Source organism: Triturus cristatus, chromosome 4_2, assembly GCF_964204655.1.
Source record: "Triturus cristatus chromosome 4_2, aTriCri1.1, whole genome shotgun sequence".
NCBI classification, from domain to species: domain Eukaryota; kingdom Metazoa; phylum Chordata; class Amphibia; order Caudata; family Salamandridae; genus Triturus; species Triturus cristatus.
The window spans coordinates 63,022,647-63,049,992 of NC_140586.1; the positions used below are offsets into that span (position 1 = coordinate 63,022,647).

Sequence of the window (27,346 nt, forward strand, 5' to 3'; positions counted from 1 at the left end):
AGATTTAAAGACATACAGTGTTGAGAGGGCGAACAGGTCTCCCCATTCACCTGCTGCAGCGAGTGCCTCCTTGGAGGGCACAGAGATGGTGGATGCTCCGAGGGCGGATTCGCCTACCACTTCAGCATCATGAATGATATGTTTCCCCTTCTTTCCTTTTCTCTTATACAGGATGAACACAGATTCTGCAATAAAGGGGCTCACTGGCTTTGTTTTCAACATGCTAGCACTACCACTATAATGTTATGCAGCATGGATACTAAGGTACCTTGTATGTACTGTTAAATATGGGCGGTGCCGACCTACCCAATAACACCGCTGGTCTGGCAGCTATTGCCTCAATGTGTATCACACCTGAGTACTAATCTGGGGAATTCTGCTCTGTTGGCAGGAGGTAAATTTCAGGGGGGTAGGGGGAGAGGCGGGAGGGACATACAATGGCCGTTATCTATTTCTTTGGTATGGAGTGGGTGGGTGGTTGGGAGGGTGTTTACTGTTGCATTTCTGTCAGATTATATTTCTTCACAAGGGTACTACATTCCATCAAGTGGAGTTGAGTACAGCTTATGTGTGTTGTTGTTGTTCAGTATAGATAAATTAACAAATGTCGAGGCCTAATGAACGACCAGCTGTCCTTCGCTTCCTTTCCTGTAATGTTAGAGGTCTGTATGACCACAGGAAAATACGCAAGGTGGTTGCATATTTGAACACGCATGAGATAGATGTGGCTATCCTACAGGAAACAGATCTTGCTCCCGCATCTGGGTTGTTATCACACCGTAGACCAAAGAGTACGTGTTTGGTGTCTGGATTTACCTCACATACTCCGGGAGTGCTCATCTGTGCTCGTAGGGACTCAGGTATACAACTCCAAGCAATGGACATAGATACGGGTGGAAGATATGTTATAACGAAATGTCGTAAAGATCACTTTACCGTGTGGGGTTTACGGGCCCAACTATGATGACCCGCACTTTTACCATTCCCTACATTACAGGATCATGAAGCATTTACATTTGCCTCTACTATAGGGGTGTGGTTTTAATTGTATTCAGGACCCTGAATTAGATCGATCATGGGGGTCGCCTAGACTGTCATCTCGTGCTGCTTGTGCAGTGGCCAGCAAAGCGCAGGCGGAAGGATTACGGAATGTTTGGCGACAGCTTGCTCCTTTTTGTAGGGATTATTCAGCTGCTCATGATATTCATACAAGGATAGACTTTTGGTTCGCTTCTCTCACACTGATCCCCTCCATAAGCAAGTGGCAGCATATGGCCCGTACCCTGTGAGACCACTCTCCAGTATGTCTCACAGTGGAACTCCCATTGGTGATCAGAACCAGTCAAACATGGACATACTCTTTATTGGATGCTGTCTTCTGAGCAGAAATAGGCACATAGACGAGTTCTTTCTTACGAATCTGGGCAGTGTTACCACAATGGGCTATGAAATCTATTTGAGAGGGATCGCAATTCCTAAGCATGCTGGTGTCCTTAAATCCACCCGCGCCCAGCTCCAAAAGGTCAAAACTTCCTTGAGATCCTTGGAGGGTATACTACAAGATACAGGGGACCCTCAGATACTTGCACAGATTAGGACCCAAATAAGTAAATACAATGAGTTAGCCGACGATGAAGTTAAACACCTTGGGAAGTATGCTGTGGCCAGGTCATATTTGGAAGGGATCTTGACACACAAACACCTAAGCAGCAGTCTGTCAGAAGTTACATGCACATCCAAATTAATCTTTTTGTCAATTATTGACTTTCACAATGATTGATAGTATGTTTCTTATATAATTTTCTTTCTACTTTACCTATAGTGCACTCAAACCTAACTTCCTCCTCTGCTTGTCGAAGGAAAAACCAACCCGTAGAAAAGCCCACAAGGATATCCCACTAAGGTCACACAATAATTACACATCAGTTGAGGCACATTATAAGCGTTCGTCTTTTAAACATATCATATGGTATCAGAGTCATAGCGAATTTAAAAGTCCACAAAAAAGTCGAAAAAATTTTTTTAAGTTAATTATCACTTGTTTAATATTCCTTTCTTGGATTGTCCAAATTTCAATTTAACACATAACAGCCGACACGTGTTTCGTCCATCCGGACTTTTTCAAGGCTGTAACAAATGGATACAAACATACACTATTACAAAAATAGATAAAAACATTAGCTGTCTACAGTGTTAATGTTAAAAAAACACAAAAAACCATAATTTTATTTTAAAATGCTCCTCTTGTTAAAAAGCAAATTGACATATATCTATACGATATTTACTCCTTATACCTTGGCACTTGGTACAAATAAGGGGCTAGTGCCAATCAATACAATAAAAAAGAGAAAGGCCATAAGTGCACAGTTGGTCAAAAAGATATAAGCTTATAGTATAGAGAGAGCCACCACCAATAGGATCATCAAGGAAATATTGGAGTGTGAGATATAGTATAGTATGACAACAGATTGGTATCTGCTAATGGTGAGAAAAGATGGAACTGACCTTACTGGAGAGTAGAGTCTCTCTCCATGTGTGAAAACAGATATGAACGACCACTTCTTGTTCCCAATGGTCAGTAATGGCATTAAATGATCATTATTTCAAATCAGAATTCTTTTTATAATACCTCGAGCATTCAACACTCGAATGGACACGATCTGGCAGAAATCCCAGTAAACAGGTGCTATAATACCTGTGTAAAATAAAAAAACCTGTCAAAAGAAGGTCTAAGAATCGTTTTCCAAAGTAGTGAAAAACATGGCCAAAGAATTGGCCTCAAAACTGCTAGTTAACCAAGAGTTCAAAGTAATGGAGGTACTGTAAAACTAATATAGAATAAATATTACGACGATTAAGAATCAGCCACTTGCCCGTGGGTACCAGTTTATTCATCTAAATATTCTAACTAGGGCATAATACCAAGTGACTGTTAAAAATAAAATGCCCAGAAACAACGTTCTTGTCGCTAGGTAAATTAATAGCTACACATTCTTACCAGAGCTCCTGGTTATCTTTCCAATGTCATAAGAAGGTCCCCTATCGCCCTTGGTAATGTCGACACCCAAGTGTAATTTTAGAGTTGTCCCATCCTGGTCTTTTTTAGAAAGTAGTCCCCAAAAACGAGGTTTGTCTTTCAAATCTTGATTAAAAACGAAGGTCGTGATAAACCTACAATGAATATATAAAATCATGGATAGAACCAGTGGTTCTCAAGTAATTTAGACTCCAAATGAACAAGCATATTGAATTAACATATTGCGGCATCAGGGGGTCATTTGGGACAGCAATTTTAAGACTGTTTAGCGGTATGGATCACACATTGCCCATACATCTTTGTTGTGGATGCGGGGTGTAAAACACTCGTCGAGTAGAAGACCCATAAGGGCAGTGGATCACTACAAGACAGAAAACGCCAAGGTCGGTGTCCCTTATTTGTTACAGCAATCTCCAGCCCTCCAAAACGAGCTGCGTACACACTGAGACACATACGCAGTAAGTATGCTGCAGGCTAGAGAGAGAGCCCAAGCTGGTGTTAAGTAGTTGATAATACCATAAATTATCCGCTTGTTCGTGCAGGATAAACACTACAAGTCCGTGATAGTTGGCAATGTTTAGAAGTCAGGCCCCACATTAGTAATACCTTAACCCAGAATCATGTTAAAAACTATCCATATTACACGACCGAGACTCTTCTTTCTATATGGATGCAAACCAACATACCTATTAACGGCATCCGTAGAATCGTCCTAACTTCCGTAGTAGCACCGACCAATAGATTGCCAACCAGTCCCCTTTTTCCCTTTTATCCGAAAAACGGCCCGACGTATCGGCGTAAAACGAGTGAGAATAGAAAGCGGACTGGGTGTATAACGTAATGCTGAGTTTCAAAATCGGGCCATTTTTTCATAATCCAGATATTTTTGTCGTGATGTGAATCCATAGTAGAGCATGGAACTTTTATGTATTTATATGCATAAAGCATATAGTATATACAATAATGTCGTTGTAGGGAGACAGCGGAACAGGTTAGAAAAAGTTGGCTGTTCTAACTTTGATAGCAGGGTGACCCCATGAAAGAATTATTATTCAAAAAATAGAGCCGTGAGCAGACAGTGGCAGAAAAAGTGGTGTAGAAAAAAGTGTAATTAAATATCAGTAGAATTGTGATCAATCATACTCTTTTACTGTCCATATTTATAACTGGTGAAAATGTTCCACATAATTGCTAATACAATATATCGAACTAGAACATTTTTGCTCAGGCTCCTGAGACGTGTACTTAGTTATTGTCAATCAATTGTGGCATGTTATCATAAATTATACATCATTGCGTATACAGGCCTGTTTAACAACACACTTATGCAGTATACAATCTTGTTATTGTTCAGTCTGCCGACCTTATGACACTGCTCAGACGTAGTTTATACACTTCTTTGACAGTTGTTACTATTAGTAGCTTATTATGTTATGTTACAAGAAGGTGTATAATTCCCTGTCAATGTTCAACCCCAGGTCGATCGCTCTTAATCTAATTAGCCATTTGCTCTCCAACCGTCTTAACATTAGGGTAAGATTACCTCCTCGTTTGGATGTTTTTAAATTTTCAATACCATGGAATTGAATATTGATTTTCCCCTCGCTCATATGTGATTGGTTGTAATGAGCTGCCAGAGGGTAGTCAAAGTTTGCATTTCTGATGGCCCGGACATGTTCTTGTATGCGTTCCTTTAAGGGACGTATGGTACTACCAATATAGATTTTGCCACAACAGCATTCTATGCAGTACACCACATATTTAGAATTACAGGTGATGAAATCCTGAATCTTATATGTTTTTGACGTATTGTATTTAAATATGGATAGTTTGTTTTTGGCTAAGTGGCAAATGCTACACTGTCCACATCTATGAAAACCGCTGGGCGGTGTTGGTAACCAAGTGGTAGCGGTTACTGGTTTGAGGTAACTGTGGCAGAGAGTCTGTTTTAGGGTCCTACCCCTACTATGAATCACAGTTGCCCTTTGCGAAATGTTCTCTTTTATGGTACTATCCATTTTGAGGATATACCAGTGTTTATTGAGTATACGAAAGAGATCTGGTGTGGCCGCGCTATATGGTACTACTAATGCTGGTCTTTTACCCCATTCCTCTTTTTTCTTTTTTTGATTGTGCTGTGTATTTCGTAAGAGTTTTGTTCTTTGGATTTTAATTACCTTTTCTTTGGCAGAAGACAGTAGCGTATCAGAGTACCCCCGATCCATAAACCTCATTTCTAGTTTTTTAAGTTCCTCCAAAAAAACATTGTCCATACTGCAATTCCTTCTTGTTCTAATCATTTCCCCATAGGGGATTGATTTGATCTGTGTAGGTGGATGTGCACTTGTTGCGTGTAGCACCGCATTGCAGGCTGTCAGTTTACGGAACATCTTTGATCTAATTTTTTGTCCCGTTATATAAAGTGTGGTGTCTAAATAGTCAATGCTAGTAGTGTCATAATGGTATGTGAATTGAATGTTAAAAGTATTGTTATTCAAATAATCCATGAACCCCAAAAGACACTTCTCTGTGCCTGACCAAAATAGTAGGACATCATCTATATATCTAGTCCACAGAATGATGTTCTCACTGTAGACATTAGGACATTCCCTCCAAATATGTATTAATTCATATAGACCCATGTATAAATTGGCAAATGAGGGTGAAAATTTAGCGCCCATTGCCACACCCATCTTTTGTCTGAACCATTTGCTCTCATGAAGGAAAAAATTGTTGTCCAGGACCAGCGATATTAGGTCCATGAGCATGTTGTTATGCTCATAGAGATTGGCAGTTCTAGTGTCAAGAAAGTGTTGGATTGCTTCTAACCCCTTTGTTCTAGGAATACATGTATATAAGGAGCTGACGTCCAATGTGACCAAAAAATGACCACATGTCCACTCAAAATCCTCAACCTTACACAATAGGTCCTTAGTGTCTTTTAGAAAAGCTGGTAAGTTACGTACTAAGGGCTGTAAAAAGATGTCGATAAACTCAGAAAGTTTCTCAGTTGGAGACCCAATACCAGCAATAATTGGTCTGCCCGGGGGAAACTTACCCCCTTTATGTACTTTCGGTAGAATGTACATACATGCTGCAGTGGGTAGGGGATTAAATAGATATTTTTGTTCCATATCTGACAACAGGCCCTCAGTGTTCCAGTACTGTAGTTTGTCTTCAATTAAACTGGTTACCATGGCCATTGGATTATAGTCAACCTGCTCATATGCTGTGTGATCTAATAATTGTCTATTAATCTCAGCAACATAGTCCATTCTGTTCATCAGGACTATGTTGCCGCCCTTATCAGCTTCCTTGACCACTAGATTTGTATTCTTGGCAATCCCATCCAATGCTTGTCTCTCTCCTTTTCTACGGGTTGGTTTTTCCTTCGACAAGCAGAGGAGGAAGTTAGGTTTGAGTGCACTATAGGTAAAGTAGAAAGAACACTGAGGGCCTGTTGTCAGATATGGAACAAAAATATCTATTTAATCCCCTACCCACTGCAGCATGTATGTACATTCTACCGAAAGTACATAAAGGGGGTAAGTTTCCCCCGGGCAGACCAATTATTGCTGGTATTGGGTCTCCAACTGAGAAACTTTCTGAGTTTATCGACATCTTTTTACAGCCCTTAGTACGTAACTTACCAGCTTTTCTAAAAGACACTAAGGACCTATTGTGTAAGGTTGAGGATTTTGAGTGGACATGTGGTCATTTTTTGGTCACATTGGACGTCAGCTCCTTATATACATGTATTCCTAGAACAAAGGGGTTAGAAGCAATCCAACACTTTCTTGACACTAGAACTGCCAATCTCTATGAGCATAACAACATGCTCATGGACCTAATATCGCTGGTCCTGGACAACAATTTTTTCCTTCATGAGAGCAAATGGTTCAGACAAAAGATGGGTGTGGCAATGGGCGCTAAATTTTCACCCTCATTTGCCAATTTATACATGGGTCTATATGAATTAATACATATTTGGAGGGAATGTCCTAATGTCTACAGTGAGAACATCATTCTGTGGACTAGATATATAGATGATGTCCTACTATTTTGGTCAGGCACAGAGAAGTGTCTTTTGGGGTTCATGGATTATTTGAATAACAATACTTTTAACATTCAATTCACATACCATTATGACACTACTAGCATTGACTATTTAGACACCACACTTTATATAACGGGACAAAAAATTAGATCAAAGATGTTCCGTAAACTGACAGCCTGCAATGCGGTGCTACACGCAACAAGTGCACATCCACCTACACAGATCAAATCAATCCCCTATGGGGAAATGATTAGAACAAGAAGGAATTGCAGTATGGACAATGTTTTTTTGGAGGAACTTAAAAAACTAGAAATGAGGTTTATGGATCGGGGGTACTCTGATACGCTACTGTCTTCTGCCAAAGAAAAGGTAATTAAAATCCAAAGAACAAAACTCTTACGAAATACACAGCACAATCAAAAAAAGAAAAAAGAGGAATGGGGTAAAAGACCAGCATTAGTAGTACCATATAGCGCGGCCACACCAGATCTCTTTCGTATACTCAATAAACACTGGTATATCCTCAAAATGGATAGTACCATAAAAGAGAACATTTCGCAAAGGGCAACTGTGATTCATAGTAGGGGTAGGACCCTAAAACAGACTCTCTGCCACAGTTACCTCAAACCAGTAACCGCTACCACTTGGTTACCAACACCGCCCAGCGGTTTTCATAGATGTGGACAGTGTAGCATTTGCCACTTAGCCAAAAACAAACTATCCATATTTAAATACAATACGTCAAAAACATATAAGATTCAGGATTTCATCACCTGTAATTCTAAATATGTGGTGTACTGCATAGAATGCTGTTGTGGCAAAATCTATATTGGTAGTACCATACGTCCCTTAAAGGAACGCATACAAGAACATGTCCGGGCCATCAGAAATGCAAACTTTGACTACCCTCTGGCAGCTCATTACAACCAATCACATATGAGCGAGGGGAAAATCAATATTCAATTCCATGGTATTGAAAATTTAAAAACATCCAAACGAGGAGGTAATCTTACCCTAATGTTAAGACGGTTGGAGAGCAAATGGCTAATTAGATTAAGAGCGATCGACCTGGGGTTGAACATTGACAGGGAATTATACACCTTCTTGTAACATAACATAATAAGCTACTAATAGTAACAACTGTCAAAGAAGTGTATAAACTACGTCTGAGCAGTGTCATAAGGTCGGCAGACTGAACAATAACAAGATTGTATACTGCATAAGTGTGTTGTTAAACAGGCCTGTATACGCAATGATGTATAATTTATGATAACATGCCACAATTGATTGACAATAACTAAGTACACGTCTCAGGAGCCTGAGCAAAAATGTTCTAGTTCGATATATTGTATTAGCAATTATGTGGAACATTTTCACCAGTTATAAATATGGACAGTAAAAGAGTATGATTGATCACAATTCTACTGATATTTAATTACACTTTTTTCTACACCACTTTTTCTGCCACTGTCTGCTCACGGCTCTATTTTTTGAATAATAATTCTTTCATGGGGTCACCCTGCTATCAAAGTTAGAACAGCCAACTTTTTCTAACCTGTTCCGCTGTCTCCCTACAACGACATTATTGTATATACTATATGCTTTATGCATATAAATACATAAAAGTTCCATGCTCTACTATGGATTCACATCACGACAAAAATATCTGGATTATGAAAAAATGGCCCGATTTTGAAACTCAGCATTACGTTATACACCCAGTCCGCTTTCTATTCTCACTCGTTTTACGCCGATACGTCGGGCCGTTTTTCGGATAAAAGGGAAAAAGGGGACTGGTTGGCAATCTATTGGTCGGTGCTACTACGGAAGTTAGGACGATTCTACGGATGCCGTTAATAGGTATGTTGGTTTGCATCCATATAGAAAGAAGAGTCTCGGTCGTGTAATATGGATAGTTTTTAACATGATTCTGGGTTAAGGTATTACTAATGTGGGGCCTGACTTCTAAACATTGCCAACTATCACGGACTTGTAGTGTTTATCCTGCACGAACAAGCGGATAATTTATGGTATTATCAACTACTTAACACCAGCTTGGGCTCTCTCTCTAGCCTGCAGCATACTTACTGCGTATGTGTCTCAGTGTGTACGCAGCTCGTTTTGGAGGGCTGGAGATTGCTGTAACAAATAAGGGACACCGACCTTGGCGTTTTCTGTCTTGTAGTGATCCACTGCCCTTATGGGTCTTCTACTCGACGAGTGTTTTACACCCCGCATCCACAACAAAGATGTATGGGCAATGTGTGATCCATACCGCTAAACAGTCTTAAAATTGCTGTCCCAAATGACCCCCTGATGCCGCAATATGTTAATTCAATATGCTTGTTCATTTGGAGTCTAAATTACTTGAGAACCACTGGTTCTATCCATGATTTTATATATTCATGGTAGGTTTATCACGACCTTCGTTTTTAATCAAGATTTGAAAGACAAACCTCGTTTTTGGGGACTACTTTCTAAAAAAGACCAGGATGGGACAACTCTAAAATTACACTTGGGTGTCGACATTACCAAGGGCGATAGGGGACCTTCTTATGACATTGGAAAGATAACCAGGAGCTCTGGTAAGAATGTGTAGCTATTAATTTACCTAGCGACAAGAACGTTGTTTCTGGGCATTTTATTTTTAACAGTCACTTGGTATTATGCCCTAGTTAGAATATTTAGATGAATAAACTGGTACCCACGGGCAAGTGGCTGATTCTTAATCGTCGTAATATTTATTCTATATTAGTTTTACAGTACCTCCATTACTTTGAACTCTTGGTTAACTAGCAGTTTTGAGGCCAATTCTTTGGCCATGTTTTTCACTACTTTGGAAAACGATTCTTAGACCTTCTTTTGACAGGTTTTTTTGTTTTTTTATTTTACACAGGTATTATAGCACCTGTTTACTGGGATTTCTGCCAGATCGTGTCCATTCGAGTGTTGAATGCTCGAGGTATTATAAAAAGAATTCTGATTTGAAATAATGATCATTTAATGCCATTACTGACCATTGGGAACAAGAAGTGGTCGTTCATATCTGTTTTCACACATGGAGAGAGACTCTACTCTCCAGTAAGGTCAGTTCCATCTTTTCTCACCATTAGCAGATACCAATCTGTTGTCATACTATAATATATCTCACACTCCAATATTTCCTTGATGATCCTATTGGTGGTGGCTCTCTCTATACTATAAGCTTATATCTTTTTGACCAACTGTGCACTTATGGCCTTTCTCTTTTTTATTGTATTGATTGGCACTAGCCCCTTATTTGTACCAAGTGCCAAGGTATAAGGAGTAAATATCGTATAGATATATGTCAATTTGCTTTTTAACAAGAGGAGCATTTTAAAATAAAATTATGGTTTTTTGTGTTTTTTTAACATTAACACTGTAGACAGCTAATGTTTTTATCTATTTTTGTAATAGTGTATGTTTGTATCCATTTGTTACAGCCTTGAAAAAGTCCGGATGGACGAAACACGTGTCGGCTGTTATGTGTTAAATTGAAATTTGGACAATCCAAGAAAGGAATAATAAACAAGTGATAATTAACTTAAAAAAATTTTTTCGACTTTTTTGTGGACTTTTAAATTCGCTATGACTCTGATACCATATGATATGTTTAAAAGACGAACGCTTATAATGTGCCTCAACTGATGTGTAATTATCATATTTGGAAGGGGACTGTCCTAGTGCAACATTGTCAGCTACAGTTAGGCCTCCCAGGGAGGACGGTCATATCCTGCAGGTATATACCAAAGATCAGGTCTTGGCGGAGGGTATCCCAGCTATCGTGGACACTTTTGCTGACTATTACGCAGGCCTCTATACTTCTTTTTTTTTTAAGTTCAAGAAAATGTTTATTAGGTAATAAAAAAAGAGAGAGTCATACATAATATCAGCTAGGAAAGGGAAGGGAGAAGGGGAAGGGAGAAGAAAGAGGGGGGGAAGGAAGAAAAGGGGGATAACAAAATGCAATATGTAAGAGAGAATATACAACAAAACAATGATCATGGGCATTGGAAAAGAAGCATGAAAGGTACATCAATCAACAGCTAAACAGCTAATCGTAAGAAGAATAAAAACAAAACAGTATGTCATTAAATCTTAAATAGGCCTCTATACTTCTAAGGGGACTACTACCCAGGACACTGATGATGAATATTTAGCCCACATACCTATGACCTGGTTGAGCAACAGTGACAAGGAACGACTTATAGGTCCTTTGCGGCCCACTGAAATCACAGCTGCTCTGAAAGACATGCCTAATGAGAAGGCACCTGTTTCTGACGGCCTAACGGTGGCCAGGATAAATTAATTCCCCATCTGGTCAATCTTTTTGAAGAGATGGCTGAAACAGGGAAAATGCCTTTGTCTATGCGGGAAGCCACTATAGTCACCCTGCTCAAACCCGGTAAACCTCCTGAATATTGTTCTTCATACAGACTGCTTTCACTGTTGAAAACGGATACAAAGCTCTTCGCGAATGTTTTGGTGAATAGGCTAGCTCCCTTGTTGCCTAAAATGGTCAGGCAAGAGCAAACAGATTCTTATACCTGGTAGGTCGTTGTCTAGCAACCTTCGTATTTTGTTTGGTACTCTTGGGCGTATTAACCCGCAGGTCCGAGCCGCTACCCTGTTCATTGATATTGAAAAAGCTTTCGACTCTGTAGAATGGAGATTCTTAAATGCTGTTTTATGCAGGGTGGGGGTTGGGGACATTTTTATACAACTAGTAAAGGTACTCTATACGGACCCTACTGCCAAAGTTAAGATTAATGGTGCGCTCTCACGTTCCATCGATATCACTAGGGATACGAGACAGGGTTGTCCCCTTTCTCCTCTGTTGTACGCACTGGTGACAGAGCCTTTGATGTGCGCCATGAGCAAATATCGTGAACATCGTGGTATTCGGTCCTTAAATTATAATCTCACTATAGCTGCATAGGCAGATGATACCTTGCTTTATATTCGCGATCCTGATCAGAATTTGGTGCCCATGCTGCAAGAGGTGGAACGTTTTAGTATGCACTCAGGGCTCCACATCAACTGGCATAAATCTATTATATTTCCGTTGACCTCTGTTACCACGCCAGTGCAGACCACTTATCCATTGGAATGGACTACGGACCCGGTAAGGTATTTGGCATAATAACACATACAGATGCTGACCTGGTATTAGCTGGAAATTATGGTTGTGCGATACAGAAACGGAAGTAGTTGAGAAATGGATTAAACTGCCACTATCCTTGGTAGACTGCATAGTTCTGGCTACAACGGTCATACTTCTGAGTTTTGTATTACTCCTCGTAAATATGCCTATGTGTCTACCCCAGTCGTTCTTCACAACTTTGCGCAAATTGTTGTGCCAATTGGTTTGAGCTGGGAAGCAGCCCCGGGTAAAATGGGATGTCTTAACGAAGCCTTATTCAGACGGAGGGTGAAACACACCAGATATGGAGCAATACTACAGGGCAGCACAGACTTTGCATGCTTATGGGTGGATACATGGTCCTCCAAACTTACCACATGACCTTATTGAACATAATATGGTATCCCCTGCACATCTGCCCAACCTATTAACTGGAGTAGCATGTGTCTCTTTACATGTGATAGATCCTGTTGATCGCACCGGTCAACCTATTAATTTGAGCAGCATGTGTCTCTTTACATATGATAGAGCCTGTTAATTGCACCGGTCACCAGCTTTCTAAAATTGCGAACAAACTCCAGTTAAAATTAATATATTCACCTAAATTACCGATACAATGGTGCGAATGGCTACCACATAAGAGAGATAGAGCTACAATGTACACCCTCACTAAGCTACATAATAAATATATGGGAGACATATTCCTTGATGGGATCGTTAAAACATGGGAACAGGTATCGGTGAATATAGAAGGGGTCACTGCACTGGACACATTTCCATATTATAGATTTCGAAGTGCCCTACGTTTATTGTTGGGCTCCAACATGTGTGAACCGACCGAGATGCTGTCCTTGACGTGTATTCTACAGGCACAGTCTCCTAAACGGGGCATAACTACGCTATCTATATTTCTTATTTAAAGGTCCCTGTAGACAGACCGAACTACAATTTCAATTAGAATGGGAGGAGGAACTTGGCGTGATCATTTCGGTGCCACTATGGTCCAGGTGTTTCACTACTATTAAGTCAATTTCCTTGAATGGCAGGCCTCATCTGTTACATTTTAAATACATTCATAGAACATATTATACACCGGCAAGGCTTCATAGATATGGCTTGAGGGAGGATGATAAATGTCTGAGATGTACAGCGTCAAATGCACATTTTACGCACTTAGCTTGGGACTGTCCAGGTATACATCATTTCTGTAGCAAGGTTTTTAAAGTTCTTTCCAAAATGCTAGATTATAAGTTGATGGAGACTCCATTGGTTGCTCTACTGAGGTATGACAAACAGATTCCGAAGGGAGTACGCAAGTTGGCCGCACTAGGTCTGCTACTGGCCAAGAGGAGGGTGGCCATGCAATGGATGAGAGGTCCTTTGCTTACTATCGCGGTTTATCATAAAGATTTGGCATACTGTTCTATCCAATCCGAAAATTATAACACTTTGATGCCAGCGCAATGTGCACCCAAGACATATGGGATCTGTACCATCAGTACCTATTGGGCTTAACTGAAGCTGATGAGTCTCAGGTAGGGGTGGGCGGAATTTGCGGAATTAACCTTCGCAAATTATCGCGAGAATGTTTAAAATTATCGCAAACAAGCAGAAATATCGCGAAGATGCGGAAGTTTTTTTCCGGCATGTTCGCGAGATTTTCTGCATGGTTGCGGGTCGCCAACTTACCCATGTGGTTGCTTGCGGGCGCGGCCATCTTGTTTTGAGTTGTTCTCGCGGTGCATGATCGCGAGTAGAAAGACGTGATCGCGCGACGCATGACGTCACTGCGGGCGCGAACTGTCGCGAGACAGCGCAAATGGCTAAAAACAATACAACATCTCATGGAGAACGCGACCGGATCAAGAAAACTTGTCGGCGAACGCAGGGATTCAGGTAAGGCGATCGCGCGCGCGCGAGAATGTATCATTTTACAGCGCGAGCAAGAAACAAATTATCGCCAAGCTGCGGAAACCGGAATTTTTGACATTTTCGCGCTCTCCGCGGAACGCAAAAATGTCAAATTATCGCAATTTCCGCGAACGGAACGAAATTTTTGCCCAGGCCTAGTCTCAGGATGAGTTGGAACATACCGGGGTGGGTTGAACGCTGCATTGTTATAGGTTTATATGCGTTTTCCAGCTGTTATTGCAATTGGATACTTTCACAGTACCATGATCCTACTTTCTAAGACAACGTCTTTTACAGGGCAGGAACCAATTGATTCTCTGTGTCTCTGAGTTAATGGCATGCTGTTCCAGACTCATAACTGTACAACGCACTGTTGGAGAAGTGTGGCTCAATGGTTAGAGCGGCAGACCCTGATGCAGAGGTCTGGCCCGGGACCAGGGTTCAATTCCTGCCTCGGCGAGTCTTGGGCTCAATTTCCTCGGACCTGTTAATTCTCGCCTCGGTGCCTATTCTAATCATGGGTCACACTCTGCAACTCTGGGCAATAGCTTGCTTAATCTCCACAACGGCCCCAACAGCGCTGGGCTGCCTGGCTTCACCTTGGGGGTGCCCAGGAGTGGACATTTCACAGGGAAAAGCCAGGAAGGGTTCCACAGCGGTATGAGTACAGCGCCAGGACACCCCTGGGTAACAGTGCGCTATACAAGTACAACACATTTACATGATGTCAAGTGTGTGGAATGCACTCTGTCCTACTGGCTGAAATGTTTGTTTGATCAATGTTCATTTATACATTGTGAAAATGACAATTAAAGTTATTTAAAAAAAATTACCATTTATATTTTTCACTTCTGGGGCTCTGAGGGGCAGCTCATTGGGGTGACGCTCCTTTGCTCCAATGGGAGATCAGCCCCTGACTATGTTTCTCCCCCTGGATGCAATCCCCATTCAATACCCTAACAAACAAACAGCAACATTCCTCCCATCCCCGTTTACCCAGGACAAACAGGCTATTGCCCCACATCCAAACTCTTAGGCAACCAGACGTACCCACATGAACACTAATCTGAGCTGGCATGTGGAACCAGTGCTCCCCGCCGGGTTTCTCCCACCTGATCCCCCATGCACATCTATCTCCAGGCCACGGGAACCACCATCTTTAATCTCTCTCACAGGCAGCCCATCCTCCTTTGCCTCATCTTCTACAATCTTACGTCAAACAGAAAATATTCCCCGATGTTTTCAGATTATTTCATCCGAGGTCACATCCATGATTCTCGCAAGGTCATCTTTTGAGAGTCCAGACAAACTGGATCTAGGGTCAGTGTTCCAACTCCTGGCTCCATCACCCCTCTTCAAGGATATGTGGCTCACTCCGCTGCTACTCATTGTTGCAACCACCTTCACTGCTCTCTGCTGCTCCTGCTGCACCCCCTCTCGAGTCGGGGTTACTCTAGGCCAACCGGCGCTGCTCCCTCTCATCCATGGTCTCCTTGTTGTTCTCTTGTGGAGGGTCCTAGCACCTGCTGCATATGCAAGTTGCTTGTCTCGCTAGTCCCTCACTTTCTGTGGAGTGCAGCAGAACTGCACGCCCTCTAGAGTCACCACCTGGAGCCAAGCCCAGAGCATCATCGCATATGACAGGTCCATCTGCCATAGTTGGTTTTTCACTTCCGCTAATGAGGATTTTTTGCGCTGTACGTCTCATGTAAAGTCTGGGAATAACATCACTTTAGTGTTTTCCACTTTCAGTTTTCCCCACAGCCTGGCTTGGCCTAGTATTTGGTCCTGGTCCTTGTAGTTTAATAGTCTGGCTACTACTGAACATGGCGAAGCTCCAGGCTGAGGCGGTCTTGCCAGGACTCTGTGTGCCCTCTCCAGGGCAAAGAACTGTGATAGCCCCTCCTTTGCAACTTCATCCCTCAGCCACCTCATGAGGTAATCCACCATACTCACTCCTTTGATTCACTCAGACAAACCAATAACTTTAATATTATTGTGCCTGGATCTGTTCTTGGTATCCTCTGCCCAAAGCTTCAACGTGCACACTTTACTTTCCAGTTCAGATAGTCTCCCTTTCATGGAGCTCAGCTTGGGTGGGACCTCCACCAATTCCCGTTCCATCACAGTCAAGCGCTGAACCTGATGATGATGATCATCATCTTTCATAATGCTCATGTTTGCAACTGCAGTGTCAATTTTCATCTCAAGGACCTCCCTAGAAGTAATAATGTCTTAAATTATGTCCTGGAGGGTAGGACCTGCCTGGGGTCCCTGCTGTGAGTTCACCATGCTCTCTCCCATCAAGTGATCCACTAGCTCCAGCATCTGGGCACATCACACATCAGGGTTCTTCCTGCATGAGACTTTCCCCATATTGACTGTGCTGTGTACTTTGTTGGAAAAGACAACACCCCGGAGAAAATGCAAGAGTCAGTTGGGTGGGCTGCCCACCAGATCAGTTCATCAAGGCAGATTCCCAGCCAATTTCAGCTGCATACCCTTTTGTTTGATCTCTGTGCCATGCTGGAGGTGTGGTGCACCTCCCACCCTGTTCGTCTGTGCTGAAGTTCAAGTTGGCAGATGTACACTGAAATTGGTCTATCCTTCTCTTGGCGAAGAAGGCACTCCTCCAGTGTGCCAAGACATCTCAGTGGGCACTCAGCCCAGCCTCTGGTCCCTGCCGCTCAGAGTAGTCACTAGAAGGGCCGCTCTTTGGCTGGCCTCATCTCGTCTGCTTTTCTGCCCGGCAGAGTGTGCCGCTGCCAGAGTTCCCACTAAGATCCCACGAGACCGTGGCCGCTATGCGATTAGACAGCTGTCTTGCTAGGTGCACACCCCGATGGGCTTGTCAACTGCAGCGCCGTTGTCTGGGATGCGGGTGGTGAGTGGATGTGGTCAAGGTCCCCTGTCCTATCCGGGACTCTCTTAGGTCATGTAGCAGTAGCCAGTTACCGCCGGTCATGATGATGTGGGGACTTCTGATCCGCTCCTTGCACCCTCACTGTGCTGCCCCACTGACAGTACCTCTGGTTAATGATGTTCAAGTGGGTCCCCACTGCTGCCTGTGCTGAGGCCAAGTGGGATGTCGCCCAATGAGAGGAGCTCCTCCCAGCGGTACAAAAGGGGGTGGTGATGGACGGAGCATCAGAACCAATCAAACACTCACACCCAGTCAAGAGATCTGGGTTTGATCCATCACCGTTCTTTAACCCAGACGTGGGACCCGTGCTCACTACACCACTGGAGTCAAGCTATCCTGGCTGATGACGGCTGATAGCCAGAAACCGGTCCTAGGATGCTTGATTCCGGTCCAGGGAAGACATGGCTTGGCAGTTCGGGCTGGACTGTTCCCATGAGGCACAGAGTCAAGACTGATTTGCATATGGCCATGTCTAAACTGGGGTGGCGTAGTGGGCAAAAGAACGATGGATTTAACCCAGATCTCTTGACTGGGGGAGAATGTCTGCATTGTCAGCATTCCGTCCATCATTTGTTTGTTGTAACCCCCCTCCCAGCCACCAGGCGCTGCCATTAACCCCCCACTTCTTGTTGGAGTACCTGCTGCAGCACCCAGAGGTTTCCGTGAGGGCCAAACATGGTGCACTAATCATCGGCTATTGGTTGTCCAGGCTGTCTCAGTGCTGTGGCCGCAGCCCTGGCCTCGGTAAAGGGGTCCCCGCTAGACACTCAACAGCCATGGTTATTACCTCTGTGTATATCCTTGGGTGTTAGGGGTTACTTGGTTGCCACTAGGATCTAAAGATCTAACATTTCCAGGCTGGTGGTGTTTAGGTTGAAAGATACCTTCAGGCAGCCTGGATATGGCGGTCTAAGTGCATTTGTGCCACTGATGTTAGTACACCTGGGTAGAAGCATTAAGGGAAGCTGGAGGTCTCCAAATGCGTAAGGCCAGACATGCCTCGGTCCAGGGGATTGAAAAACAGATTATCATGTTCTGTTTAGAAATTGGGTTTTAGTTATTTGTTTTTATATGAACTTTTAAATCTTATTTATCCACTGTGTTGCTTGACGATTTGCATTATGCACTTTAATTCTTTTTTGATAACTAACGTATCTGAGTCCCCTTCTATCGGTTTTATTTCAGTTTGTGGATGGCATAATGGACCCTTCTGGAGCTACCCAGGGCTTTATTTGCGGGTTTTGCTTTCTGGTACCCTGTTTTAATATGCAGATATATTATTGGGAGTACTCTTTTAGATTCATCAACCGTTTGTGCTAAAGGATGTAATCTGGTTTGGAACTTATACCAGTCTACTTAACCATATTGTAGCAAATTCAGTTTTGTAATTAAACTGCGCTTCTGTAATTTTTGTATTTGGTCTTATATGCTTTGATGGTTCTCAGAGCCAAAATAAAGATGATGATGATGTATAACCTATATTGTTTCATTAGAATATTTATTTTAACAACTTTTGCATTTATAGAGGTTTTGGTGGCTTGTTGGAGCTACTGTAAAAAAAACTCTGGAGTGCAGTTTTTGGCTTTAGGACTATTATTGGACTGACACAAGCTGCAAGAGGTGGAAGAGCATGCTATCACTGTGGTGAGATGGAATTTCTAGTGAAGAAGGACAATGCAAGGCCCGGGGAGTTATATAGTGGCAGCCCAATGTGTGTACCTCACCTGGGTAGATCCGTAAGAAGCACCGTAGAACCTCTGCTCATTCAGCCACTGCGTGATCCCTCTTGTCTTTTCAAACTTTTTTATGCGCACAAGGGCAAGGAGAGCATACGAGGTGGCTTCAATGCTGAACTGGTTATCTCTGGGAACAGTCCACTGAGTTCCACCTGCAAAAAACCAATAAAAGGTCAGAAATAAGTTTTTGAATATTTATGGCTCAAAGAAGACCATCCTGCTTGGAATTATTTTCTGCTCTCATCACTGTGCTTCAGTCATGAAGGATTGGCAAGACTTTGTGTTGATTCTGTAGCTGGACCCAGAGTATAGGTATATTTTCAAAACAAGGGTATCACCATTCTCAATAATTATTTTCCAGAAGTTTACTAGACTGCAGCCTGTCAGAATATTGCAAGGACCCACTCTCACATGAAGCATACAAATAATTAAGGATAGGAGAAGGATGTAGGTTGGGCAGTACTAGTTGTTAACAAAGTGCAGTGCTTCAACTATCCTTGTACTACAGACAAAGGGGCCCTCACGACTAGAGACCTTCACCTAAGACCTCTTTATCATTGCAGCTCAACAATCAATCCCATTATTTACTCCTTGTTTCATGGCTGCTCATTCCCCTGCTCTAGAACTCTCTTTCTACTGCTCCTGCAAATGCTACATGCATCCTTTTTGTTTACATTCCTCACCTTTGTTGTTGCTCATATTCCTTGTCCTACAGCTCTCGCTTTAACAAAATTTGTCCCACCCACTCTCCTGTTCTTCCCTATTTTCTTCTCTCGTTTCCTATCTTCAGTTAGTAAAGCAGGCTGTGGCCACTCACCCGTTGACATATCCATGAGCTTTATGTCATTAGGAAGTCTGTTGACCATCGCCAAAGCATAAGCGGTTATAGCTACTGCATAGGATGTGGTAAGGGTTGGGTACTTCCTCAACAAATAATCAGAAGCTTTCGAAATACTTCCTTCCAAACTCTAAGCGATAAACAAATGAAAAGATGAAGCAGAAAGTTAATTACAGTCAGTATTAAAAACTTGGCCCCAACAGAACATCATCAGTGTTATCAATTAAATACAGGAATAGCAAAGGAAATAACTGGAGTCCACCCGCTGTGTTTTTTTGCACTGTCACCTTAACCATTATCATTTGCCAGCATTGATTTGATTTGATGTTTTAATTTTAGTGCATATTGTATTTAATAATCCAAAATAAAACAATGGGAGGTCATGCCTGAGTGTTTTTCTTGGTATTTGGACAATATATTGAGTTGTAAATATAGGAAGACAGAAATATTGGAAGAAAATATCCCGGTACAAAAATATTGTGATGCAGAAATATTGTTGCCAGAAATATAGTTTTTTCAGGTAAGTAATATTGTTGTTAAGAATATCGTTGTTGTTAATTTCCTTTTCAATAATATAGTTGAAGAGAAATTCATTTATTAATAATTTTAATGTGCTTTAGTACATACAATAATTTTGTTTTACTATTGTTTGTATAATTTGTAGATGTTTTTTTTAAATTTAACCCCTTTGATGCATCTGTCAGCCCATGACCAATACTTGCATTACCTCCCTGGTGCCTGAAACAGACATTGGCGGACACCAGGGAGGGCTGGTCAAAATCCTCCGTTGCAAATCACCTGAGGTTGTTTTTAAAAAAATGATCCCTGGGGGAGAAGCTAAAACGCTCCTGTATCTCTCCTCACCCCCCTCTCACCCATCTGTGACGTCAGTGCGCTGCGAGGTGAGCTGACATCGCAACTTTCCCCATTGGAGCTGAGGAAGCAACAGGTAAGGTCACCCTCGACTCTGGTAGAGAAGACAAGCCGAAAAAGGCCTTCCCAGCTTTCAGGGAGGCCTCCTGTGAAAGGGAAAGGTCTCCCCTGTCCAACGAGGCCTTCTTGAAAGGGTTTCATGGCCCTGGAGAGTGGCCGCTCTGCGATCCATGGCCAAGAAACCCCATTAGACACCAGGGAGTTGGTCTGGGGGTGTCAGCCCTCGTGGAAGTGAGCCATCCACCCCCCCCCCTTCTCAAGGGTCCTACATTTTGGGAATCAAAATGTTAGGTTCCCCTGGGGGGGCATGATCACCCACCTGCCTGGGCTCTAAAGGCAAATAAAATCTGATATATTGATGGGGTCAGTGTTCCTGCTCACGGGCCGAACCCCAGTGGGGGCTGATTTTGTTTTTATAGATGTATGGTTTCCCTGGGGGCCAAGATCTACTCCCAGGGAAACCACACATCTATAAAAAAGTGATGACAGTTGTGCTGTCTCTTCGCAAGCAAAGTCTGTGCAGCGGGACAAAAGTGACAGGTTAGACAAACCACAGAGCAGGCACCTGTCCACAGGAGGAGTGCTCTCTTGGCAGCCCCCAATTTGGTTCAGTCCCAACTTCCGTCCTTCACTGGCAACACTGGATGAAAAGTCAATACGGCCAACTATTTGCCAATTGACTACGTCCACCTCTTTTAGGATGTTAAGTCCCTGCAGCAAATTGTGCAACAAACAAATTTGTTTGCCAAACAATTTCTGAGGGAGCATGGAGGAACTCTCGGACCTCTTTCTAGGGCACACAAGTAAACTCCCACATCATTAGGGGAATTGAAGACATTTTTTGGCCACACGTTTGAAATGGAGGTAGTGCATAAACCAACCTTGTTATCCTACTAGTTGACTTGCACGATTTGGTTAACCCCCATCTTAACATCATACATGAGCATAGATCATTTTTTTGCTATTGCGGCGCAAGCTGCATTTCAATGACAATTCTACCTCAATGTCCCAGGACCATCCAGACCATGACAAGTTGTTCAAAATTCGGCCTATCGTGGAACATTTGTCTGCCAGGTTTCCAGAGGTTAATACTCCTTGAAAGAATATAGCCATCGATGAGTCCTTGATCCTCTACAAAGGACGGCTGTTGTCCAGCCAGGCAGTACATTGAAAACAAAAGAGCTCACTATGGCATCAAGCTTTTCATGCTGTGTGAGAGCTTGACTGGCTATGTGTACCACTTGAGAGTGTATACAGGGAAGGACTCCACTCTCAGCCCCATAGGTTGATATCCTATGCCAGAAGTCACAGGGAAGACAGTATGGAGCTTGTCCAGCCTCTCCTTCACAAAGGTTATAACCTTTATGGCGACAATTTCTAATCGGAACTAGAGCTTTTCAGTGGGCTGTATAAAACTGGCACTGTGGCCTGCGGTGCAGTTCATTGTTGCTGCAAAAGATTCCCACAGCAGCTTGTTTGTCTTAAAGCTCCAGAGCACTGCGTTGCATTCCAACGAACTGCTCGCGGTCAAGTTCTTAAATAGGTGTGATGTGTACATGCTAACTGCAATTCACGATGAGAGAACTTTTCCCATCATGGTTTGGGGACAGATGGCCAAAGTTCACAAGCCTACCTGTATACTTGATTACAACAAGTGCATGGGAAGAGAGGATAACTTCGACCAGGTTCTTCAGCTACACAATGCGAATCATACAACTCGACTCACACTTGGTACAAGAAACTGTTTAACCACCTGATCGAGATGGTAACATAAAATAAGTATGTTGTTTATCATCAGGCAACCACAGGAAGACTCATGTCTTTCCTTGACTTTCTGTTGTCCGTCATTAAAGTCTTTCTGCTACAGAAGCATCAGCCTCCACTTTACATGCTCTGGAGGATGTGGCAAGGCTGCAGGAGTGACACTTTGCCAATCTCATTCCTGCAACAGCTAAAAAGACTCAACCATGTCATCCTTGTAAAGTCTGCTCTTGGCATTTAAAAAGGCAGGAGACTCACATTTACTATTGCCAGTGCCCATCCCAACCAGCCCTGTGTTTTCATGATTGCTTTATATGGTACCATACAAAAGTGAAACAGTGGGAGAATGACTGAGGTGAAATTGCCATTAAGTAAACCTTTCAATGGGTGTGCATGGATACCTACCTTCCATAGACTACTACTTCATTAGTCAAGCTGCTGTAGAATGTTTGTGCCTCTAACTGAGGAAATCATGGACTTGCTAATGGCCTGCTCAACACCTTCATCTGCCATCAGAACGTGGTTGGTGTTCTGTTTTCCGATTGACAAGTACTTTATAGTCCCCCCACTGCACATAGTGGTGGTAGCACAATCATTGTTTGAATTGCTATTCGGTCAGACAAGGACAATGGCAATCGGTTCCATCGGGCCACCTAATCCTCGAGTTTAGACAGTGCTCTCTCAAAGTTCTCGCAAACCACCAGCTCTGGGATACAATGCACCCAGATCCCCAATATTTGACCAAATCTTTTCGCCAGAGTTGGGGAAATTCGAATGTGAATTGTTGCGTGATTTGGACCAGTTTATACTTAAACCGGAGAAATGTTCATAGCAATATATTCCCCTATCAATGGCGCTAGGTTGTCTGCTGAGTTACTCGCATAAAGGACCATATCGTCGGCATAGTAACCAATGCTGGTAGGCTGCAATAGAAACCTTAGTGCTGTATCCACGTTTTGTTGGACTATTTTACATGCCAGAGACACTAGAGTCAGAGTAAACAGCACTGTAGATCCTGGCCATCCCTGCCGCGTCCCTTTATAAATGTGTAATGGGTCTGCTGTGTTACCATTTATATGGAGTCTACCAGCTGGTTCAGTGTATATCAGCTGAATCCAGCAAAGGATGGTGTGGGGATCCCTAGTTTACACAAACATAAATCTCCATTCCACAGAATAGGATGCCTTGGCAGCGTCCAACAGTGCAGTTGCTACAGGCAAATCAGGGTCCAGCTGATGAAAGAGTGCAAAAATTGTAGGCAGATTGTGTGTCATAGAATGGGTGGGAATGAATCCTTATAGGCAAGGCTAGGTGTTGCATTAGAGGCTGTACCCTGGTAGCTAGTATTTTCGCCAGAATTGTAGCATTTGTGTTACTAAGTGAGAGTGGTCTGTAGAAGTCACATTGATCCAGACACTTATCTGGTTTAAGTGATGTACTAGCAGTGCTTCCCAAAGAGTTGGGGGAGCATATCCTGCTCATATGCCTCCGCATACATTCTGAGTAGATGTGGGACTATCAAGTCACTGAATTCCTTGTAAAATTCTACTAGTAAACTGTCCGTCCCTGGGGCCTTGCCATTCGGCAGGGAGCAGATAGCATCTCGAACCTCATCCTCTGTAATAGGCTGCAAGAAATATTCCCTATGCCCATCAGAGAGCCAGGCCATAGCAATGTCTTTTAAATATTCCTTGATCTCGTCGTCAGAAGCGGTAATGCGTGTAGAATATAAGTGTGAGTAGTAATCTGTAAACATGCGTAGTATCAAAGGTGTGTCGTACCATTCCCTGCCCTGCCCTGGTATCTACACAATTTGTGTTGGTGTCCATGAAGTTTTGTGTTTAGTTGCAAGAGTGCGGCCAGGTCAGCCACCCTCACCATAAGTCCGCACTGTGTGTCTATATGACAGGAAACGAACTTCCCAGTCTAGCATCTCCTGAAATGCAAACATCTGTTCTCTAAAAGTAGCTAGCAATGCCATGTCTAGTGCTTGCTCAGGTTCCCTTTTTAATGCCTGAATGTTTCTTTTCGAGCATATGGAGTTGCTGCCGAATGTCATGAAGGATACCTGCTTGTTTGCTGATACAGACCATACGCAGTGTCACCTTGAAGGCCTCCTACAATGTTTACTCACCACCCTGCCTATGTTATGTTCAAGGTATTCAACAATGGCCTGTCATATTTCAGCCCTGAAGACCTGGTCCAGCATTGCAGCTGTCGGGAAGCACCACGTAAACGTCTGGGGCGTGTGAGTAGGCAGCATCAACACCAGCCAGCTGGGGGCATGGTCAGATAGACCTTTCGGCATATGTTCTATTGTCTTCGTCCAGTTACTAACCTCTTGGGTAGCTAGCCAGTAGTTTATCCTGGACAATAAATTATGTGTGGGTGAGGAATATGTGCCTTCCGGTCTGTCCAGGTGTCACAGCCTTCAGAGATCTACCAAATCCTGTTCTTCCATACCCTCTCTAAGCACCATGGCCACTTGTTTACTGTAGCGTTTGGTGTGAGCCAATCTATCAAAAGCTGAATCAATATATGTGTTAAGGTTGCCCCCCACACGACTGCTGAAGGTGGCGTTTCGTGCAGTCATGCCTAGATCTGCATGTAAAATTCAGGGTTATCAGTGTTCGGCCCATGCACGTTGATCAACATCAAGATGGTACGACTGACGTTTCCCTGCATGATAACATAGCGACCATGTGTGTTGATATTCGCGTGCAGCACTGCAAATGGAGTCCCTTTTTAAACCATTAAGAATACTTCTCAGGCATAGGATGAATAAGTGGAGGCTATACATATAGACACCCATCTGCAGCCCACATTAAGTTCCTCTGCTTGAGGTGTGTCTCCTGTTGCAATGCAACTTGCACACCATGTCAGTCCAAATATGCCAAAACTTGTGGGTTTTTGGGGGTTGTTCAGTCCTCTGATGTTCCAGGTGAGTAGAGTTAGAGGCCTAAGTGTCTGTGTCATATTTCATCCTAGTGAACATTTTTGGGGAACAGGACAGGGCAAGATCCGCATTGCTAATCAGTGTGGCTGAAGTGTCATGTCGAATGGTGTCATTTAAAAACAGTTTCAACCCCAACAGGAACCCTCCCCCACCCACTCCAGCACCCCAATTGTGCCGAAGACATTACCTTTTCCTAGACACACCCCCTCCAGAAATCACTACCCCTTATCCCTTTTAAACATCTTATTTTCATGGAAAAATTGTGGTGCACGCATAGGAACGGAAGCAGCCAACCGGATCCCCCACAGCATAACATTTGCAGAGGGGGTCGTCAAACAATAGTCAACTGTGCACCAATTATGTAGGGTAGGTGAAAAAAACAAATCATACAACTCTTGTGTACCAAATAAACCCTGATATCATAGTTGTCTTATCTTGATGAGTAAAATACAGCGCAGTAAGACCAAGCACATGCAGTCTTCTTATGCCCATGTACAGCATTCCATAAATAAATAACCTGGTCCATGCAAGGTTGCAGTATATAATATAATATAACTGTGCAATAAAAATTAAGGTTGACCAGGTTCATCCAGGTTGGAGGAAGATGCCAGGTCACCATTGTCCCCTCTTGGAGATTTCTGTCAGTTGCCTGCACACTCCTGCTGAAACTTTTGCAAACCCTAAGGGTCTCCGATAATCTTTGGCTTGCCGCCAATGTTTATCTTCAGGGTAGCTGGATAGAGCATGGCATAGGCAATGTTCAATTCACGTAGTTTTCTCTCTGACAGCAGGAATTTCTTTCGTGCTTCCTGGATTTGTGGTGTAAAGTCCGGGTATATGGAGAGCACCGCACCCTCATATCTGAGTGTCTGCAATTCTCTGGAGCTACGCAGTGCTGCATCATGGTCCCTGTAGTTCAAGATCCTTGCTATAATGGGGCGCGGCTTCACCCCCTGGTAGCGCCCAAGGTGCAAGAGATCTATGCGCTTGTTCCACCACAAATATATCTGAGAATATGTCTTGTTCCAATAGGTCAGTCAACAACTTATCTACAAACCTCTCTCTGTTGCCTGGATTCGTTGATTCAGCAATTCCGGTAATTCTGAGATTATTGCATTTTGAACACAGCTCCAAATCCTCTGCTGTGCTTTGGCGTGATTCCAATGCCTTCTCCAACAGTTTTTGGGTCTTTGCTGCTGAACCTTGAGCGTCTTCGGTATCGGACACCATGTGCTCTGCCTCAAACAGGCGGTCTGCATGTTTTTCGATTCTCTTCTATAGTCTATCCACTCGATACATAGGAGCATTTAACTTCCCATCAATTGCTGTTAGTGTGACCTGCATGGCAGATAGGATCTTTTGTAGAACTCCCTGAATCCCAGACTCTGAGGACTCCGCATCGGATTCCATCACCCCCTGTTCATCTCTGTACTGCCCCTGAGACTTGCGCTGTTCAAAGGGAAGCTTGGGTTATGTTTTGTCTGTTTTCACCATATTTTAATCCTGCACTACTGGGGAGCATGAAAAATGGAGACAAACACGTATAGTGGATCTAGGGGCTCCAACTAAAATGCCGCCTGTACCCCCACGGCAGCTTGGAGAAATATTTTATGAAAATAATACAATAGGTCTTGTGTGGTCACAGAGAGGGCTTGACCGAAGTGTCTCTACCCCTCGTTATCGCAGGTGACCCTGCCCGGTGCAAGTCGCTTTTGCATGGCTCAATGTAAGGAGTTGCAGTGTGGTCTGCGCACCCCTGGCTATGGGCCTACTGTTGCCCCACATACATGAGGTTGTCCTTTGAGCTCAGATAATCACAAATTTTGGCTAGGTATGGGACTCACCCATGTACCACGGGAGCGCTGCACAACAATAGCACCGCCAGCTTCAGCAGGTGCAATCTGGTCAGACAGGGCGTCAGCGTGCGGCCGTGCAAGTGTAGGGTGGGATGTAGGCACCACAGTCCACATCTAGGTCACCAGGCACCTCCCAAAAACTATGGCACCACGAGTGTAAAGACGGGCCACCAG

At 43.2% G+C, this 27,346-nt stretch overlaps 1 protein-coding gene across 1 annotated transcript in view; it reads right to left on the reverse strand.

Annotated features, from left to right (window-relative positions):
* Positions 1-27,346, reverse strand: part of LOC146832981 (complement C3-like) — a 1,056,379-nt gene that overhangs the window by 359,354 nt on the left and 669,679 nt on the right. Inside the window, exons 28-29 of the mRNA XM_085600524.1 lie at positions 19,646-19,796; positions 18,817-18,980 (exon numbers count right to left, since the gene is read on the reverse strand). Of these exons, the coding sequence (XP_085456650.1) occupies positions 18,817-18,980; positions 19,646-19,796 (315 nt within the window). The remainder of the gene's footprint in view (positions 1-18,816; positions 18,981-19,645; positions 19,797-27,346) is intronic.